General features: G+C 45.9%; 2 protein-coding genes and 1 long non-coding RNA gene across 4 annotated transcripts; 1 reads left to right on the plus strand and 2 right to left on the minus strand.

Annotated features, from left to right (window-relative positions):
* Positions 1 to 312: 312 nt before the first annotated feature.
* LOC122179969 (histone H2A.Z) lies at positions 313 to 2,478 on the minus strand. Its single transcript, XM_042871331.1, has 5 exons — positions 2,338 to 2,478; positions 1,802 to 1,879; positions 1,355 to 1,468; positions 862 to 991; positions 313 to 732 (listed from the first exon to the last, which is right to left on the minus strand). Exons 1-5 carry the CDS (start codon positions 2,338 to 2,340, stop codon positions 671 to 673), a joined length of 387 nt encoding a protein of 128 aa, XP_042727265.1. The 5' UTR covers positions 2,341 to 2,478; the 3' UTR covers positions 313 to 670.
* A 6,351-nt stretch (positions 2,479 to 8,829) lies between these two features.
* On the plus strand, positions 8,830 to 12,082 carry LOC122179590 (sel1-repeat-containing protein YbeT-like). 2 transcript variants are annotated; one of them, XM_042870501.1, is made up of 4 exons: positions 8,830 to 9,763; positions 10,593 to 10,638; positions 10,968 to 11,054; positions 11,812 to 12,082. In XM_042870501.1, exons 1-4 carry the CDS (start codon positions 9,748 to 9,750, stop codon positions 11,906 to 11,908), a joined length of 246 nt encoding a protein of 81 aa, XP_042726435.1. In that variant the 5' UTR covers positions 8,830 to 9,747; the 3' UTR covers positions 11,909 to 12,082. The 2 variants fall into 2 exon arrangements, with proteins under 2 accessions (XP_042726435.1, XP_042726434.1); XM_042870500.1 differs by lacking the exon at positions 8,830 to 9,763 and adding an exon at positions 10,171 to 10,472.
* On the minus strand, positions 11,539 to 16,694 carry LOC122179591. The gene is made up of 2 exons (XR_006178761.1): positions 13,298 to 16,694; positions 11,539 to 12,517 (listed from the first exon to the last, which is right to left on the minus strand). It is a non-coding gene; the product is annotated as an uncharacterized LOC122179591 (long non-coding RNA).
* Between the last annotated feature and the right edge of the window lie 1,369 nt (positions 16,695 to 18,063).

The raw sequence follows: 18,063 nt of genomic DNA on the forward strand, positions 1-18,063 counted from the left end.
TCCTTGACAGATAGCCCCTCCTCTCTCCACAAGAGCTGCCACCAAGCTGCGCTATCCCCCAACAGGAGAGGCCTTACAGCCAAAGAATGGACACACTGAGTCCCAGGCGTTATTCTGATAACTTTAACTAAAGCAATTTTTGCTCAAAAGATGCACTTTTGACATTTACCAAGGGCAGTATTTGTCTAGGAACGTATTTCCAGATATTTCAAGTACAACTTTCAGGACTGCACAGTCCTAAGTTCTTGGAACTGCTCTGTAAGAGCCGCATAACTGAGATGAACTATTTTTCAGTTAGTGGGCAAGACACAATCAGTATTCATATACCATTTATTGAATATTTCCACTCTAGTGGATGAAAAGTCTGTACAAAACCAAACATTTCATTTACTTAGTCAAATTCCATTTACTTAGTCAAACCAATCTAAAAACAGTCATCTCAATCAAAACCCACTGCAAATACAATAGCTTCTTTGAAGCCATGGTAACACTTAAATATGGTTAAGACTTCAATGCAGAAATTTGGTTTCTTGAGAAAGCTCAAGTGAGCCTCAGCTTCTTAAAGTTACAAAAAGGCAAAACTGTGTTTCACAGATACAGTCCACTGGAATCACCAACACTGGACAATAAGTACTTAGAGTCCTGAGATAACAAGGGAACCTGGTATCCTTTAGACTGTTTTTTGTTGTCCTTTCTTTCCAATGAGAGATTTGTGGATATGTGGTATTACACCTAAGAAAAAAAATAATTAAAACAATGTTATTTCTGTTCAATTTTGCTAACTTCCACACTTCAAAAGTCATAGATTAAGCTACCTACATATCTGTCAGACTTACTGCCACAAACAAGCATTTTACGTACCACCACCAGCAATTGTTGCCTTAATGAGAGAGTCCAATTCTTCATCTCCTCTAATCGCAAGCTGCAAGTGACGGGGAGTGATACGCTTCACCTTCAAGTCTTTGGATGCATTTCCAGCCAACTCAAGAACCTGAAGACAAAGATATTTTTGAAGCAAGTTACGCATATCAAATGAGATTGTGTGCACAGCCTTAGTCATTCCCTACCCAAATGCTCTTGATTTAGTTCTAAGAACTGTGCTTTACAGCAGATATGAAGTGCTGCAACTGCACATTAAATACTTCACACCTCCATGCGTGTTTTAAATTGCTGAATTTTTTACCCTGTATTTCATGCAGGTAAAATGTACTTCATTGTCTTCTGAGGAAGTGCACACAGACCTGCTCAAAATGTGTGAAGAGCTCACAGTTCAGCCAGTCTGCTAATAGTGAACTCTGGTCATTGTGCCATTCTGGAATTATTATCCTGCACACATCCCTCCCAGGGGCTTTACCTCAGCCGTCAAGTATTCCAGGATGGCAGCACTGTACACAGCAGCTGTTGCTCCAACACGTCCATGGCTGGTAGTCCTGGACTTCAGGTGCCTGTGAATTCGGCCTACAGGGAACTGCAAAAATAACATGAGTAGAGCAGGTTTGACCAAGTGGAAAGAAATCCAGTGCTCCAAAGCATGCGCCAGAAACGCCCCACTACAGAACGCTATTTCAGTACTTGGCACCTCACCTTTACAGCTGGATCCCAACTTCACCACCCTGCCCCCGTCCAAGGGGACAAAAGCATAGAGACCATTCTCTTACCCCAACCACACAAGTACACAATAGATCTAAAAGAACGGGATCAAGCTGCACAGTTCCTTATGCTCCTTCAGATAACAGCAACACTGCAGGATTCACACAGCACACCCAGAGACACAAGGCTAACCCGAATTCCCTCTGCTCACCTGCAAACCAGCTCGTTGAGAACGGGACACCGCTTTTGTCTTGGTCTTTCCGGAATCCTTCCCAGCCTTGCCACCAGCCTGACGAGAACAGACGCGTGAGGCCCGGCGCTTTACCCGCCACCCCCCCCCTCCAGCGGCGCAGAGGCCGGGCGCAGCAGCCGGACCCCCCGTCCCCCGCAGGCGCCAAACCCCATCCCAACTTCCCCCCCCCCCGCCTTACGAGACGGCGGGGCATGCGCACTGCCCGCTACGCTTAGTAGCACGGCCGCTCCCTGTGCGCATGCGCGGCCACCACTCCCTTTCCCCGGCGGCACCAGTGCGCTTGCGGCTCGCCTCCCCGCCACCCTCCTTCCCCCTCCCCCCCAGCTCCCGCCAACCCCCCTTTCCGCCGCCTACCGGCAAGTAACACACCTGCGGCGCGCGCTGCCCGCCCGCCCGCGCTCCCCTCCCCCTTCACCTAACGGTCACTGTCCCTCAGCCTCCGCCATCGCGGCCGCCACCCGGCCCAGCAACTTCCCCACCCCGCGACTCCTCACCATCGCGAACCGAACAGCCGCGCAGAGATAGATAGGAGGAAGACAACGTCCCGCAAGCACCGAGCCCGGACGACGACACCGACCAGCCCCGACCCGCCGCGATTCAAACTGCACCCGCTCCCGCCTTCCCCCGGCGCTTTATAACCGCCGAGCCGCCTGCATCCGGGAACCCCGGCCTCGCCGCCAGCCAATGGCTGCGGGCGGAGGCATGGCGCTCTGCCCCAGCGACAACCAATGGCGGCACGGGGCGGTGCCGGCCGCGCGCAGTGGCGCAGAGAGGGAGGCCCCGCCCCCATTTAAAGGGGCAGGCTCCGCGGGCGCGGGAAGGGGTGCCGCAGTGGCGGGACAGGGAGCCATCCTGGGTGCGGGGGACCCGGCTGTGGTGGCTGTAGCCTGCTTAGGACTCAGCGTCAGCTGGCACGGACGTGCAGTTGCTTCTTCAGGCACGTGTGATGTCACACTCGCGGCTGGCAGCCACCCTTTGTGTGTCACATCCAGTTGCTGTAGGGGCCGAGGGGTGAGAGGGGGAAGACGTGCCGTCATGACAACGACACGCACATGCTCTGGGTTTTATTTTTACCTCTGTCTTACGTAAGAGGCACGTGTTATCGAGGGCAGCCCCGCCTCAGACCTCCTCTCCTGTTCCATTAACCAAAGTTAGGCCAAGTTCAGGTCTCTTCTTGACTGTAACAATGCAGTGCATCAACAGGGCACTCATGTCATGTTTCCCTGACAAGATGTCTCATCCCCATTTTATTTCAGATACCATTTACACTACACTGTCATCATTTTTCACTTCGGAAAAAGGCGACCTGTCCATTCAGCCACAGAGCTCATTCACAGGGGCTCTTGGTTGATCTGCCTCCTGCAGCTCTGCAGTACTGACCGTTATCTGTGCCATCCCACTATACCACAGATCTTAGGGATACACAACTCACCTGCAAGCATCTCAGAGAAATCCTTGTATTTCCTCTTAGAGAAAGCCAGTTGTCTCGTTGGAGGTTCACCCTGCTGTGACCTTACCAATCTATTCACAAAACCACCACTCTACCTCAGTATTCATAGAATCATATTATAGAAACGTAGAATGGCTTGAATTGGAAGGCTCCTCAAAGATGACCTAGTTCCAACCCCTGCCACGGGCAGGATTCCCAGCCACTAAATCAGACACTAGATCACTCTGCCCTGGGACACACTGAACCTGGCCTTGAACACCTCCAGAGATGGGACATACACAGCTTCTGTGGTCAGCCTGTTCCAGCACCTCACCACCCTCTCATTGAAAAATTTCCCTGATGCCTGATTTAAATCTCCCATCCCTTAGTTTAAAACCATTCCCCCTTGTACTTTCACTATCTACCTATGTAAAAAGCTGACCTCTCTCCTGCTTATAAGCTCCCTTTAAGTATTGGAAGGTTGCATGAGGTCTCCTCTGAGCCTTCTCTAGGATGAACAAGCCCCTCATCCTCAACCTGCCTTCATAGGAGAAGTGTTGCAGTCCTCTGATTATCTTTGTGGCCTCCTCTGGGCCTATTCCAACAGCTCTACAAGGAAGATTCGCAAACACAAGGATCTCTCCAGCAGACAGATATTTATGGGAAATGACAGAGCTGACAACACAAACTGGGGCTACTCTTCCTGACACAACTTTCTATTTTCTTTCAGTCACGTTTGAGCTCTGTGCAGCCTGAGGCCTCAGCTGTGTCTTCACCATCTGTTGTGGCTCAGGCATTTTGTGATAACTAATGCTGCTGCAGGTATTAGGTAGAGACCTAATTCCAGGCAGAGCAGCAGAGCACAAAGAGGCAGAGCCAAACTGAGAGATGGCACTCCTACATACATACAGGATCTGACATTTTATTTTTATGTAACTGTCTGGTGACTCTATTTGAAGTGTTAGTTGTTTATGCTGTCCTTCAGCAAGCAAGAAGAGGAGAGGTTTTTGGTTTTTTGAAATCTACAAATAAAAAGTATGATTTTACAGAAGCCTGCAGAAGTGAAGATTTCATTCCACTTGCTGTTTTAAAAATGGATTCTGTCCCAAACCCTTTAGCAAGGATTGATTTACCCTTTTCCTTAAGGGGAAGAGAGGCTAAGTTCATAGCCATACAACCCTCTGGTAACAGATGTAGGAGGAAAGGACTGATTTTCTCCCTGGTTACTGTCAGCAATTTGCTAGAAAGGAGAAAGAGAACACTGTCTCCTACCAGGTGGAGGTGATCCTGACCACACACCTCCATTCCTAAAAGCTTGCTGTGGTTACACACTGTCAGCCACTCCAGGCAGCTTGGACTGCATGCGAAAGGAAGCACAACAACAGAGGGGTTGCTCTGCCTGAGTTTGCTGATAGTAAATGTGACTCATTTTAGCATGCACCTAAGATCAGGGAGGGTATTATTAAGCTAACATAAAGGTACTGAATGCAGTTTATAGCAATTTATAGGGTTAGGGAACTGTCAAGTACTTGAAACTCACCTCAGATAACTTCACTCCAGCCCCACAGTCTAATCTCACTCTTTATATTTAAAAAGAGAGAAATGAAAACTAACTCAGATACCCCAGCATAATCCCAAAGCAACTTAGGTGCAGTTATGAATGCAAATAACTCCCACCTCGATTCCACATGCACGAAGGAAGCTCTTATCACCTCCACCTTCCTAGTGAAGACACTGCCCCACACGTTCTCCAGCTTTCATAACATAACCTTCTGGTGGTGGGAAGATGTACGTCTCGAGTGGATTAGAGTCTGGTCTTTATTGGTCCTATTCATTTTGCTAGGTTTCTCAGATCAGCTTGGACCACTTGCAGGATTAATTTTCCTCTATTTGCAAAGTACACGGTAGACATAGTTTTTGCTTACCACATGAATTTACAGTTCTGTTTTCTGGCATTTCTAGTTGGTAGCATCTGGCTAGAGCACACCAGGAAGTGTTTCTTTATTTTGGCATTGCCTGAATACTTCATAAGGCTGTGACCTCCAGGCAAAACTAGTTGCCAGTTTTAAATGGATGAACAATCAGCACCAGTGCCCATGGCTGTACTTCAAAGGACAGTTTCCCTTAGGTCTCCCCACTGGCAGGTCACTGTCTGCATGCTGTTAGCACTGTCATGCTGTTCATGATGATCAATGGGGGCAGTTGTTTGTTTTAACAGATACATTTATTAATCTGGTATCTGGAAATGGCTTCATATGACTCCATAACAGATCTGCAGACAAAACGTGCATGCTGATTACTGGAGAGATGTGAGCTCCTGCTTGTGCTCATTGTATACTCTTGTATCTGCTATTAATAGTACTGTGATGACTGGTCTGAATAAATTTTTATCTTGTTCATACTTAGCCAACTGTGAAAGGAAGCTCCAGAGATTTAGAGCCTGCCAGAGACAGTGCCAGCTACAAGTCCTTGCCCGTTCCTCCTATTGCCCTGTGCAGAAGGCCTCATTGCTGTGTGCCTCACACTTCTCTGCAGTGGGAGGACTGATCCTCCCCACTTCCTGCATTTGAGCTCCATCCAGCAGGATAACAGAGATAAGTAATATTTATACTGTATTTTGCTATAAAGCCATATGTGAGCGCAGCTCTAAGTGTTCTAATTGGTGAACTCTCAGGGTGAATCCAATTTGTCCTGTGCTACTGATGCCCAAAGGACACTTCAGTTAGTCCCGTGCCAATTATATCAACGTGGCTATAGCAATTTCTTTTCCCAGTAGAGAAGCCTGGAAAACTACCCTGAGGCAAATTGACGACCAAGACTCCAAGGCAGAGGCTCTGTGTGCTGTGGTAAAGTCTGGGTGTTTGGTCTGAACATGGCAACATGCTATGATTGTGGCCTATTTTGATATAATTACCTTCCTCCATCATTCTTTCAAAGATTATGTGTTTCTTCAGTCAGATAGATCACTGAAAAGTTTACAGTTCATCCTGGAAAATGAGCAGCAAACTTCAAAAACCAAATGGGAAAAGATGAATGGTATTCTGCATCTGGGTTTCAGTGCAGCCTGTTATTCTTCCCTCCCCTCCTCTTCCCTTCTCCCTTCTCCCTTCTCCTTTCTTTCTTCCTTCTCCCTTCTCCATTATTTTCTTCAGTCTAGGTACCCATGTAGTTCTCCTGTTAACTCTTTACAGCCACAGCCACACATTCTTCTTACAGCATTTGACATCCATCTTTCAACTGAAGGGAAGCATCAAAGTGCTTCCAGCCCTGAGCAGCCAATGCAGAAAAGAGGAAAATAGAAACAATGTGACTAGAAAAACTTTTCATGTGAAAAATAAATGAAAGGGAAGTAGTGTTTTCCTGAGCATGGCTGGCTTTTAGTTTTCAATCAAAATGCTAATCTGTTGGAGCTCGAAATGGCTCTTCAAAAATTATTATGTGAAAGGGAAAAAGAAATGCCATCTGCCCCTTGTTCTCTCTGTGCCAAAGTCACAACAGGGAGGAGTGATTAACTGCTGTATGTTGGTCAGAGGCAGATACTACAGCCATCACTGATTTTTCACTGACATCCCAATTCACTTTTTCCTTGTGGTGCAAGCTGATTTTTGTAGATAAGCAGCTCAAGCTTACTGCTGAAATGAGAACCTGTAGTGCACCTGGGTTACAATATAATAGCATGGTTTTCACAGATAATGTGCAATTAATTAGTAATAACGTTTTCCAATTTATAGTCACCTGCATTGAGGAACTGCAAGCTCCAGGACCTGTTCTGTACAGATAAAAGCACATTGTGATGGAGCTGGGTCAGGTGTCAGGATAAATCCATTACAGACACTCCTTTACAAGCAGTGATAATAGTGACTCAGGGGTTTGCTTTTGCCAGATTTTGGCTCTGCAGCTAGAGATCAGTTCATTCTCAAGCAGAAGCACTCCCTGAGATTTTTTTGGTTTGTTTGTTTGTTTTCTCCCTTTCTTATAAAATTCTAAGAATTGTAGCTAAAAACTCAAAATGCGTAAGAGAACATAAGGGCACTGCAGCCTAAGTTCTTCTCATGGCTTGTTTTAGAAGCATTTGGCCATCCTATTCATCCTATTCAATCTATATTCTGTGAAAATGCCTTGCACTTCGATCAAGAGGGTGAGGGGCATGGAGATGGATCTCTGTAATGTGACTGCATCTGAGCAATTGAGATTGGCCCCACGATGGCAGCACAACACAAGAAATAAGAATGTTACCTCAAATGCAGAGGGGTGAATGGCTTCCTCTTTAGTAAGAATTTTAAGCTGACTCATCTTGCTGTAAATTTGGAGAGAAAAAAAAACAAACTACTGTTAGGCAACCAGGCAAGGTCAGCCTCTTGCAGGAGATGGGTCTCATCTACCTGCTGCCTGATGACGATCCTTGACTAGAGCTTTAGAGTGAGAAGGGTAACTACACAGGAGGTAGTGCTTAGTGTTAAAAACAGGCATTTTTTAGCTGTGAAGGCAAAACACAGTTTGTTATCAGAAGGTCACAGAATCACAGATTCATAGGTTTTGGAAGGAATCCCTGCAGATCATCTAGTCCAACCCCTCTGCAAAGCATGTTCCTTTGAGTAGGTTACATAGGAAAGCGTCCAGTCAGGTTTTGAATATCTCCAGAGGAGACTTTACATTCTCATATTAGAAGAAAATTTTTCACTCAGTGCTGACACACTGGAACAGTTAGCCCAAGAAGATTGTGGATGCTCCATCTCTGGAAGCATTCAAGGCCAGGCTGGATGAGGCTCTGGGAGCCTGGTCTGGTGGTTGGTGACCCTGCACATAGCAGGGTGGTTGAAACTAGAAAATCATTGTGGTCCTTTTCAACCCAGGCCATTCTGTGATTCTGTGATTCTGTGCTCATACAGAACTTTCTATATTCCAGTTTTTTGCCACTGCCCCTTTTTCTTTTGTTGAGCACTACTGGAAAGAGCCTGACCCCATCCACTTGACTCCCACCCATTAGATAGTTATAAGCAGTGATAAGATCCCCTCAGTCTTTTTCCAGGCTGAACGCTCCCTGGCCTCTCAGCCTTTCCTCATAAAGGAGGTGCTCCGGGCTCCTCATCATCTTTGCAGACTGTCAATGGATTCTTTCTAGGAGATCCCTGTCTTTCTTGAACTGAGGAGCCCAGAACTGGACACAGTATTCCAGATGTGGCATCACCAGGGCAGAGTACAGAGGGAGAATAACCTCCTTCGTCCTGCTGCTGGCCAAACTCCTTTTAATGACTCCCAGGATAGCATCGGTTTTCTTGGACACAAGTGCACACTGCTGGCTCACTGTCAACCTGCTGGCTACCAGGACAACTATGTCCTTCTCTGCAGAGCTCTTTCCCAGCACATCAGCCCCTAACCTGTACTGATGCAAGCAGTTATTCCTCTCCAGGTGTAGGACACTTGCCCTTGCTGAACTTCATTGGGTTCCTCTTCATCCAACTCTCCAGCCTGTCCAGATCTTGTGGAATTGCAGCATAGACTTTTGGTGTGTCAGCCATTCCTCCTAGCTTTGTATCATCCATCAGGAAACCTGCTGAGGGTACATCTATCCCTCCATCTAAGTCACTGATGAAGATGTTGAACAAAACTGGGCCTAGTACCAACCCCTGGGAAATACCACTAGCTACAGGCCTCCAACTTAGACGCTGTGCTGCTGATCACAGCTCTCTGAGCTCTGTTAGCATAATAACATCCACTGCTCTCCTCTATTCTACCCAGCTGGTCATGACAGTCATATGAAGGCACTGCACATGAATAAAGGTAAAATTATACAGCTATAAAATGACTGTATTTAACATGCAAACTTTCCAGCGTAACAAAAAGCAGCATGAGTAATCCCATCCTGTCAAACTTTGTGGTGGTGATGGTGGAAGTTGTATGTTCTGATAATTCCCTGATTACATGTCATTGCGTCTTGACTAATTTCCTTATCTGAGGCTGCATCTTCTCATGTTCACCTGACACAACCAGAGGAGATCATGCAACTGATATAACAAGGTGTCCAACATTTGCAGTGCTGAACAACACCATTAACGTTCATGAAATGCTCTTCTTTTCATTGGAAAAGCAGAAAAAAAACACATTATTTTTCTTTTCCTCATCAACTTTTATCAAATACAGTGATTAGCCATCCTGTTTGTTGCAGAGTTAAATATCGGTGGTTTCAATAGGTGTCAGTGGGAGAACAGGCTCTGCTTTGATGCTGCAAGGTCAGTATGTCCATCCCTCTTATCTCAGCCGAGCAGCTGGGCCACAAATCAGGAGTGAAGCCAGGTGAGGGGACCTATGACAGAGCTGTGAGGGAGGACAGAGAGCTGGCAGTGCTCAGGCCCTGGCAACAGGGAGCTATGGTAGACATCAGGTCCCTGGTGCGGCGTCACTGGGTAGGAAGGGGCAGTGCCAGCACCCATGGAGAACATCCCTCCCCACAGTGCAGGCAGCACCCTGGTTTGGCATGGAGCACCTGGGAGGTAAGTGTGGGGCTTGGGATGGCAGCAAGTAATTTGGATGGGAAGCTGGGGGCTTCTCACTGCTTTTGCTCTCTGAGACAGTTATGTGCTCATACTGTGGCTCACTCTGCCTTGTGCAGTGTGTTTTTCCTTTGTTTGGGAAAGGCGTGTAAGGGGGGCTGGACTGCTGAGATCTGTCTGCACTCCAGGGATAGGCATAAGCAGTGGCTGTTGGTTCACACACTGTCCTCGTGGATTCCTTTGGGGCACATTTCCACTGAAACTTTGAATAGTTCTTCCCTAACGCTGTTAGGCCAGCACCTTGAGCCCAGCTTATAATTATTTTTCTTCAAGAGGACGTCTGGAAAATGAGGTGATATTAACTTGGGACTCAACCAGGGTTTCCTGCCAGTTTAAATGGATGCTGGAAGCGGCTCTGAATCAAAGGTTGCTTTGACTTTCTGTGGTTGCGTGAGGCCTTCTGCATTTCTTCTTGGGGAACAGGCTCAGGAGGCTCTATAGCTCATATGAGTATTTGCTGTAGCCAGTCCCTGGCTCCTTTCTCTCCTCACGTTTCCTGTTTTGCAGCTGCTGGCTATGCTGGCAGCCTGCCTGCTGCTGCTCTGCATCCCGCTGTGCTACCAGGCCTTTCATTTCCACGTGGCACAGGCCTACGCACGCCTTGGGTACCCCCACGCCCAGCACATTGTGGGGCAGAGGTATCTGCAAGGTAACCTTTGCTGTTGGAGGATATCCATGCATGTGAATCTCAAATGTGGCTCTGCATGCTGGGTTTGGCCACTGTGTTTTACGTCATCACTGTGACTTCATTGCTTTGCCTTTATCTCAGGTGCTGGAGTGGAAAAAAATGAGAAGCTGGCCATGCACTGGTTCAGGTGAGCCACTGAAATATAACTCCTGAGATGGCACGTTGCTTTCTGCTGGAAAAGATTGCTAAGGCACAGGGACAAAACTGGCAATACTTTCTGAGGGCACTGGGTCATCCCCTGGGAAGTGCAGGCAGCATGGAGATGGCCAGCTCTCTGTACATCTGGCTTGGGATCACACCTTCTCCCACTTCTCTTGCTACTTTTTAACCAGTGGGAGAAAAATATCTCAACAGTGAGACAGCATGCTGTATGGGGCAGTACAGCCTTGTTCAGGAAATGTTCAGATGTTGCTTTTCTTCTATATTTTCTGCTCCTTGCCTCCTCTCCTCTCTCAGGCAGGCAGCAGGACAGGGCCACCCACACTCCTCCTTCAACCTGGCACTGGGAGCTCTCAGCAACATGACGGCGGCACTGGAGGAAAGGTAATGCAGCTGCTCCTACCCCTTGCTGCTCCAGATGAGGATCTGGTTCCTCCTGGGGGAAAGTCCTGTGCTGTAGGCATCCCATGGATGTGGCTGCATAGGCAGTTTTGAGGCTTCACTGTTATGTTGTCAGCTCTGCTTGCAGAAAGCAGACTGCATGCCCTTGTGTTGGCCACCAGTGTCCTGTTAGCTTCAAAGAGATTTGGACATTCTCTCCAGCATTCCTGTGCCCTGCAGTGTGCCCAAATGGAGGGAAAGCCAGAGCCTGCTGTCTGCACAATCATTGAGATGGCTAATCCAGGGGCCACTCCTAGTTGAAGCAAAAGTGACCAATGAGTTTCCATCACAGTGCTACTCAGCCTTAAAATTGTTTTGCTTTGAGTTTTTTTTACTCCAAGCTCCAAAATACAAAAGCAAAAGCGAGCTGAAGCCATCATGTTTCATTTTGATCCCGTGTTGCACATTGATCAGATAGACTCACGTATTTGATTGTATAATAAGTATATATTTCAAGAGTTTCAGATCATACGGCTTCGGTTCAGTCAGGTCAGGAAAATCACCAATAATCAGACATACATGCTCAGATAACAGTGAAAAGCAAAATAAAAACCAGATAATTCTCTGAATATTAGACCGCTGAACATCATAGAATCTTTCAGATCCAGTAGTAGTTGTCCTTTATTAGAAGCCTGGGTAAGTCAGATAGGAACAACCCAAAACTCCTAGTTTTTCTTGATGAAGATTTCATGTCCTTCAGGGAAGTGGAAAAACTCCTTGGTGTGGCTGCAGCCCATGGGCTCCGAGAAGCTCAGGAACTTCTAGAGAACATTCTCAAGAGCAGAAAGCTGCCCTGAATAACTGCACCAGCCTTGTCTTCTTCTGCACCTTTATTGAAATCCAATTACGAGCTGGAGATCACACCTTATACCAATTAGTCTCCTGATATTAAGTTAGATCCAGATACTGACCTGTGCCAAGGGTTTGATGCTGTGGTTGTGCTGTATCTATTTCATGCTCTGCTTATTTTTTGCAACAGATGATTGTGATTAAAGCTTTGTTGTCATTAATCAGCATGACGTGTGTGAGTGATGTCACCTGTAATATGAATAACAGTGGTTTAATAGAAAGTATTATGGTTAAGATAAATAAAATCTTCATGTAACAGCTGCCATTCCTTAAAAACTTCACCATTACCATGCCAGTTTTTGGGAAATATAATTAATATAATATAATTAATGGAAACTGCCTTAATCCTCGAGGTGGCCTCAGTTTAAAATTACCATGGGAAGGCCTGCATTTGACAGAAACTGCATTCACTCTGCAGAGCCATACGTTTTGCTGGCAATGGTGCTGCTGCTAGGGATGCCCAGGTCAGTCTGCAGTCACTGCCTTGCTGGATCCCATGGCCTCATACAACCAGCTGGTGACTTGTCATCCAGTTCCTTCCAGTGTTTTGGTAAGAGCTGGGAAATAAGGGCAAGCTTGATATCAACAGAAGCTGCAGATTGACTAAAGTGGAAGCAAGCTATCACAACTCAGTGTTTCACCAGTTCTTCACCACATCCACAGGCTTCCCATGAAGCACAGAAACAGCATTCACATTATGAACCTTACACCACTTCCCCACAGGCACAAGTTTCTCCCACTCAAATTGCTTTCCAGTTTGATTTTCCCCTGATTTTCTTTCAGCATAACCACCCAAAGCACAGATTTGTTTTGCTGCCAAAGCCAACTAACCACAGGGTCCTGATCTTGTCCTTGTTTGCTGAAACTGGTTCTTTCCCTTTTCATCTCCCAGATGAGTACTAACTCATCTGTAGTTTTTGGCTGTAGGAAATCAGCCATGAGCATTAGCAGGTGCTTTGGGAATGTTCTGCCAGCCCCGGTACAGCTGAGCTAGTGAGGAAAGTCAAGGGGGAGGAGGTAATGCCTCCTGGCTTCAGTGCTCTCTGCACAGTTCAGGTGGAAAAGCCCAGGAAAAAAAAAAGAAGACAGAAAACAAAAGTTTTGAAAAATACTAATAAAGAAAGGAAGGAGAAACAGAAAAGGAGAGGGAATGGAGGAGAGTAGAGAAGGGAACAGGAGAGGAAGAAAGGGAGAATAAGAGGGAAGTGAAAGAATCATAGAATCATTTAAGTTGGAAGAACCCTTAAGATCATTAGGTCTAACTATCACTTAACAATACCAAGTCCTCACCACTACACCATGACCCTTAACGCCATGTGTATGCATCTCTTAAATACCTCCAGGGATGGAAACTCCAACACTTCTCTGGGCAGCCTGTTCCAACGCCTGACCACCCTCTCCATGAAGTTCTACCTGACACAGGAAAAAAAGAAAAGGGAAGGGAAGGGAAGGGAAAGAAAAGGCCAACTACCCTACCTTTGGAGCCACTCCTGCAGGCCCCATGCTGTGCCCCATACCTTGGCTGCTGCAGCCCTCTCCTCCTTGGCACTGTCTATACAGCTGTAATTAGGAGGATTTTCTTTCCCAAAACACAACTCTAATTATAATATAATTCAGCTTATTTGAAGTACATTTTGGTAGTGTTTCCATTATGCAAATATCAATTTATTATCCACACACTATGTTTTGACTACAGTTGTGTTGCTAATTAGAGGCAATTTGGCTGCTTTAAAAAAAATCCTTTCCTCTCCCTGCACATTTACTTGGGAACTGCACAGAACAGACGTTCAGCATGGTGTCGGTGATGAAGACCTGTGGTTAGCAGCTCTGTTTTAATCGCTCTAATTGACTTTCAGTGCGTTAGAAGCCACTTAGAAATTGCAGGTTTTGCTGATTTACTTGGGTTTGGGGCTGGATGTGGGAAGGAGAGAAGGGCAGCTCATTCCTGTTGCAAGCATCACATTCTGCAGGTTTTGACTGGGTTTGGTACCTGTCACCAAATCAAAGATGCTGTGGAGCTGGGGAAGGGTCTAGCAGCCTTCTTGGAAGGAGTGAGGCTCAGAGATCTGGGATTGAGTTGATCTTGGGGCTAGAGGATATCCCTAAAACCTCTTAGAATTATTTCTCCCAATGCCTTTTATAAAGCATTCTGTTGCCAAACCACCCACTTTATGAACCTATTTTTTCCTTTATATGATTGCTCACATGAATGGATAATACCCTGGTGCGGAACAGAGCATGAGGATTTTTGCACCCCAGAGTACTTTGGTACTTTTACCATCAAGTGACCAATGTGACCAAACCCACAGATGCCTGAAGTAGCATCTGCAGCTTCAGCTCTGAAAGCGTGTGCTTCTGCAGCAGGCGAACATTAGGGGTCCCCAGTGACTTTTCAAAGGCTTTGTAAGGAAAAAAAAATACCCTCGAGTTTTCCTGCTTTTCCTTACAACACAAACCCCATACCCACCCACCGGCTAGCAAGCTATGTTGATAAAAGGGGTGAAACAGCTCTGATGTAAAGCTGGACAGAAACCACCTTGTGAGGGCCCGGAGCAGGGCTGTTGCAGCGTGCAAATCCATGGGGTGCTGCCACCTGGCCTTTCCTTCTTGTGGGACTTTTCTCTGGGGCCTCCACCAGGTGCCTTCCTGAGGCTAAAAGCAATGGCTTGGTGCAGGTGTCCAGCAGCACACTTTAGAGGAATGCCCTCTCTGTGTTCTGCACCTGGCAGTACTATATTCTGCTCCCAGATCATCACACGTGATCACTCACATCGCCTCCCTCAGCAGATTAAAAAGGGAAAATCACAATGATATGGTACCTTTAGTATTTAGGAAATGATTAATTAAGGACAGATGTGAAATGAGCATTGCACTTATGCTTTGCTGATGTTCTGCCTAGAACACTTATGGTAGCCACTCCAAGACAGGATTTAGGACTTTTAGTGCAGGGGATAACCATAGCTCACAAGGGACTGCAGCACAGGGGATGCCCTGGCAACAAAATCCAAATTGTCTCACATCATTTCAGTTTCCCTGATGCAATCAAGATATTTCTGAGAGAAGGTGTCCCTTGTCTCCCTCCCCATTACAACAGTTTCACAGCTAATCCTTAGGATTGTTGATGCTTTCCCTATATGCTGATGCGCAGTGCAGAGCCCACCAGCTCTGAGGCATAGCACCTTTACATTGCTATCCACCTGACACTGCAAGTCCATCACTACACCATATGCCTAAATGCTGCATCTACCTGTCCCCTAAAAGCCCCCAGCACAGCGACTTCCCAAGGCAGAAACCTTTCCCACTTGACAAGCATTCAGAGGCCAACTTTCTTTACCCTTTTTATTATTACTATTACAAAAACACAGACATCTGCATAATTACAGATGCCATGTAATGATTCTGCAACTAAATACTATCTCAATTCAGGCACTGCTGGCTGTGTTTGTAGCCTAGTGGTCTCATGATGCCAACAGCTATTTAGGAGTGGATCTGGACCTAGGCACTGATCTTGCTGAAGGAGTCAGGGTGATTCACAGACCCAAGAGAAGGCTCCTACAGGCCACAGAGTGAGAAAAAATCAATCTGCTGGGAGCAGGACCAAGTCAAAAGCCAAATGCAGAGGAGTGGGGAGAATTGCAGCCACACTGGAGACTTCCCAAGTACGATGGCAGTCTCTGCCATTGAGGTTTCCGTACAAATAGATGATCTTTGGCTACAAATCTCCAAGTGCTGCAATGGCTCAATTAGTGTGAAAGTGGTACCCCAAGTTTTTGACTGTTTTTTTCAGTGTGAACTTTCCACACTTCAGTTAATCAGAGCTTAATACATGAAGCAGCATCATGTCCCTTTAGTGGCTTCTAATTACTTTGAAAATTTCCCCAATTATCCAAAACCATAATCAGAAGAATATTCAATGCACATACAACTCATTACCCAAATGCATTTGATCCTGATCCTCTCCCTCCACCAAAATTTAGCTGGAGCACACGGTTTTCATGAGCCGGCAAAGGACATGCAGCATGTGTTAGAGGGGAATTATTTGCAATATGGTAAATGCCTTACAGATACCTCCAAATGGGACTCTGGTGCAAAGGCTAAGGGGCAGATTTTGGGAGAACTGCAGCAGTATTTTACAGGATATCTTTTAAATTCCTTACAGAAAGACATGATTCTTCTTGTAATTTCTCTGCTTTACAGTTGACGTAGAAAAAGGCAGAAGAAACTATGAAAACAGGAACCCCTATAAGGCGCACATGAAAAAACATGGTGGTCAAACAAGGCTGTGCTGCATCCCATAGCCAGAGCGTCCAATGAAGTAATCCCATGAGAAACAGTCATTACTGGTGGCTGGAGAAGCCACCCCCACTCAGTCTTGGAGCCCATGGCTGAGGAGTTATTGAGCAAAACCAGACACATACAGCACACACAGCTTGTCACAGGGAACACTGCAGCTCAGCTGTTCTTGGCTGCTTGCCAACAGCAATAGAGAGTGATTTAATTTATTTTAAGGCAGAGACAAACATGAGATCCAGAATAGCACTCACACATTGCTGCTGACCCACTACCCACTCCAAATGGGACTTAACAGTCCCATTTTCACCACCAACCGTAGAGATGACATTACAAAACACTGCTTTTAAGTTCTGTTAATTAGAAAAAAAACACATTCACATCTTAGCAGCAGACATGAACAACCCTATTTCCCATACTTCTCAGGTTTCTTTTGATCCCTTTGAAAGAGCACTGTGAGATAGAGAAGGTAGTGGGTTGAGACCTTCAGGAAATCCCAGATATCGGGGGAAAGAAGTAGGACCTTCAGTGGGGGAAAAATGATTAATCTGCTGCTTTCTTTCATGCCTTTATTGTATGTGCCTTTTGATAATGAGTGAGCATTAAAATGGAGAACACATTATCCATGTCTCCTCCACAAAGAGGTAGAATTATAGAATTATTAAGGTAGGAAATAACGTCCAAGATATCAAGTCCAACTGTTAACCCATCACCACCGTGTCCACTAAACCATATCCCTGAGTGCCACATCTTCATGTTACTTGAAAACCTGCAGAGACAGTGACTCCACCACCTCTGTGGGCAGCCTTTTCCAATATCTTACCACTCTTTCAGAAAATAAATTGTTCCTAAAACGTAACCTGAACCTCCTCTGCTGCAACTTAAGGCTATTACCTCTTGTCCTTAGTAGTATCCTGCTAAATTCTTTGGAGAAGAGAAACACACAATTGCAACTTCCTCACCCATATTTAAAAGATGATCCTTGCTTACAAAATGATTAGTCAGTACCTCTCAAGGAAGGGAAGAGCATCCAGTGAAAATCTGCAAGGAGACATTTCATTTTTCCATGCCATGCTGAGGTAACTTGAGAGGCTGATTGCCATGGGATCTCCCAAAGCTTTCAAATGAGCCCAGAGTTAAGTTGATACTTAGTGAAAGGTTAGTGCCTAGATGCTACTTAATACCAGACTCAGTGTTCAGAAGACATCAAAAACAGGACAGCAGCATCCCCCTGGGGTATCTGCTGCTCCTTGTAAAACGGCTGTTTAATTGAGCGGCAGCAAGAAGTCAGCTCAGCAGCATTAGAACGTGCTGCTGGTGCTTAACGCTGACCAGATCCCTTTTGCTGTCAATTTTTCTCCAGAATGAATAGCAGGACATCAAGGTATTTGCTGTGGCTGTCTTCTGCCTGGCTTTCCTCCATTTATATCTCACTTTGGCATGGTTGTCTGCCTTAAAAAAAAGCTGTATGGAATCACAGAATGGTTTGGGTTGGAAGGGACCTTTAAGATAATCTAGTTCCAACCCCTATTGGCTGATTTCCCCCTCTCCCATACAACTCGGTATGGGTTTATGCTCATTTGTTTCCCAAAGTGCATGCTGGTGTCTGGGTTATTGCCAGTGGAACCTTTGTGAAAGAATTCCAAATGCAATGTCAGAGGTTTGCCCAAGCTCTGATAGAAATCTGGTTAAGATAAGAAGGTTTTGATCACAAGAACAGAATCCAGCAGATTCCTGGAACCTCAGTCTAGAATAGTACTTAAGTCTGTGCCTAAATTATTTAAATTATTTTACAAAGCAGGATTAACACCTG

Source organism: Lagopus leucura, unplaced genomic scaffold, assembly GCF_019238085.1.
Source record: "Lagopus leucura isolate 7727_CA_CO unplaced genomic scaffold, USGS_WTPT01 Super-Scaffold_100004, whole genome shotgun sequence".
In the NCBI taxonomy this organism is placed as follows: domain Eukaryota; kingdom Metazoa; phylum Chordata; class Aves; order Galliformes; family Phasianidae; genus Lagopus; species Lagopus leucura.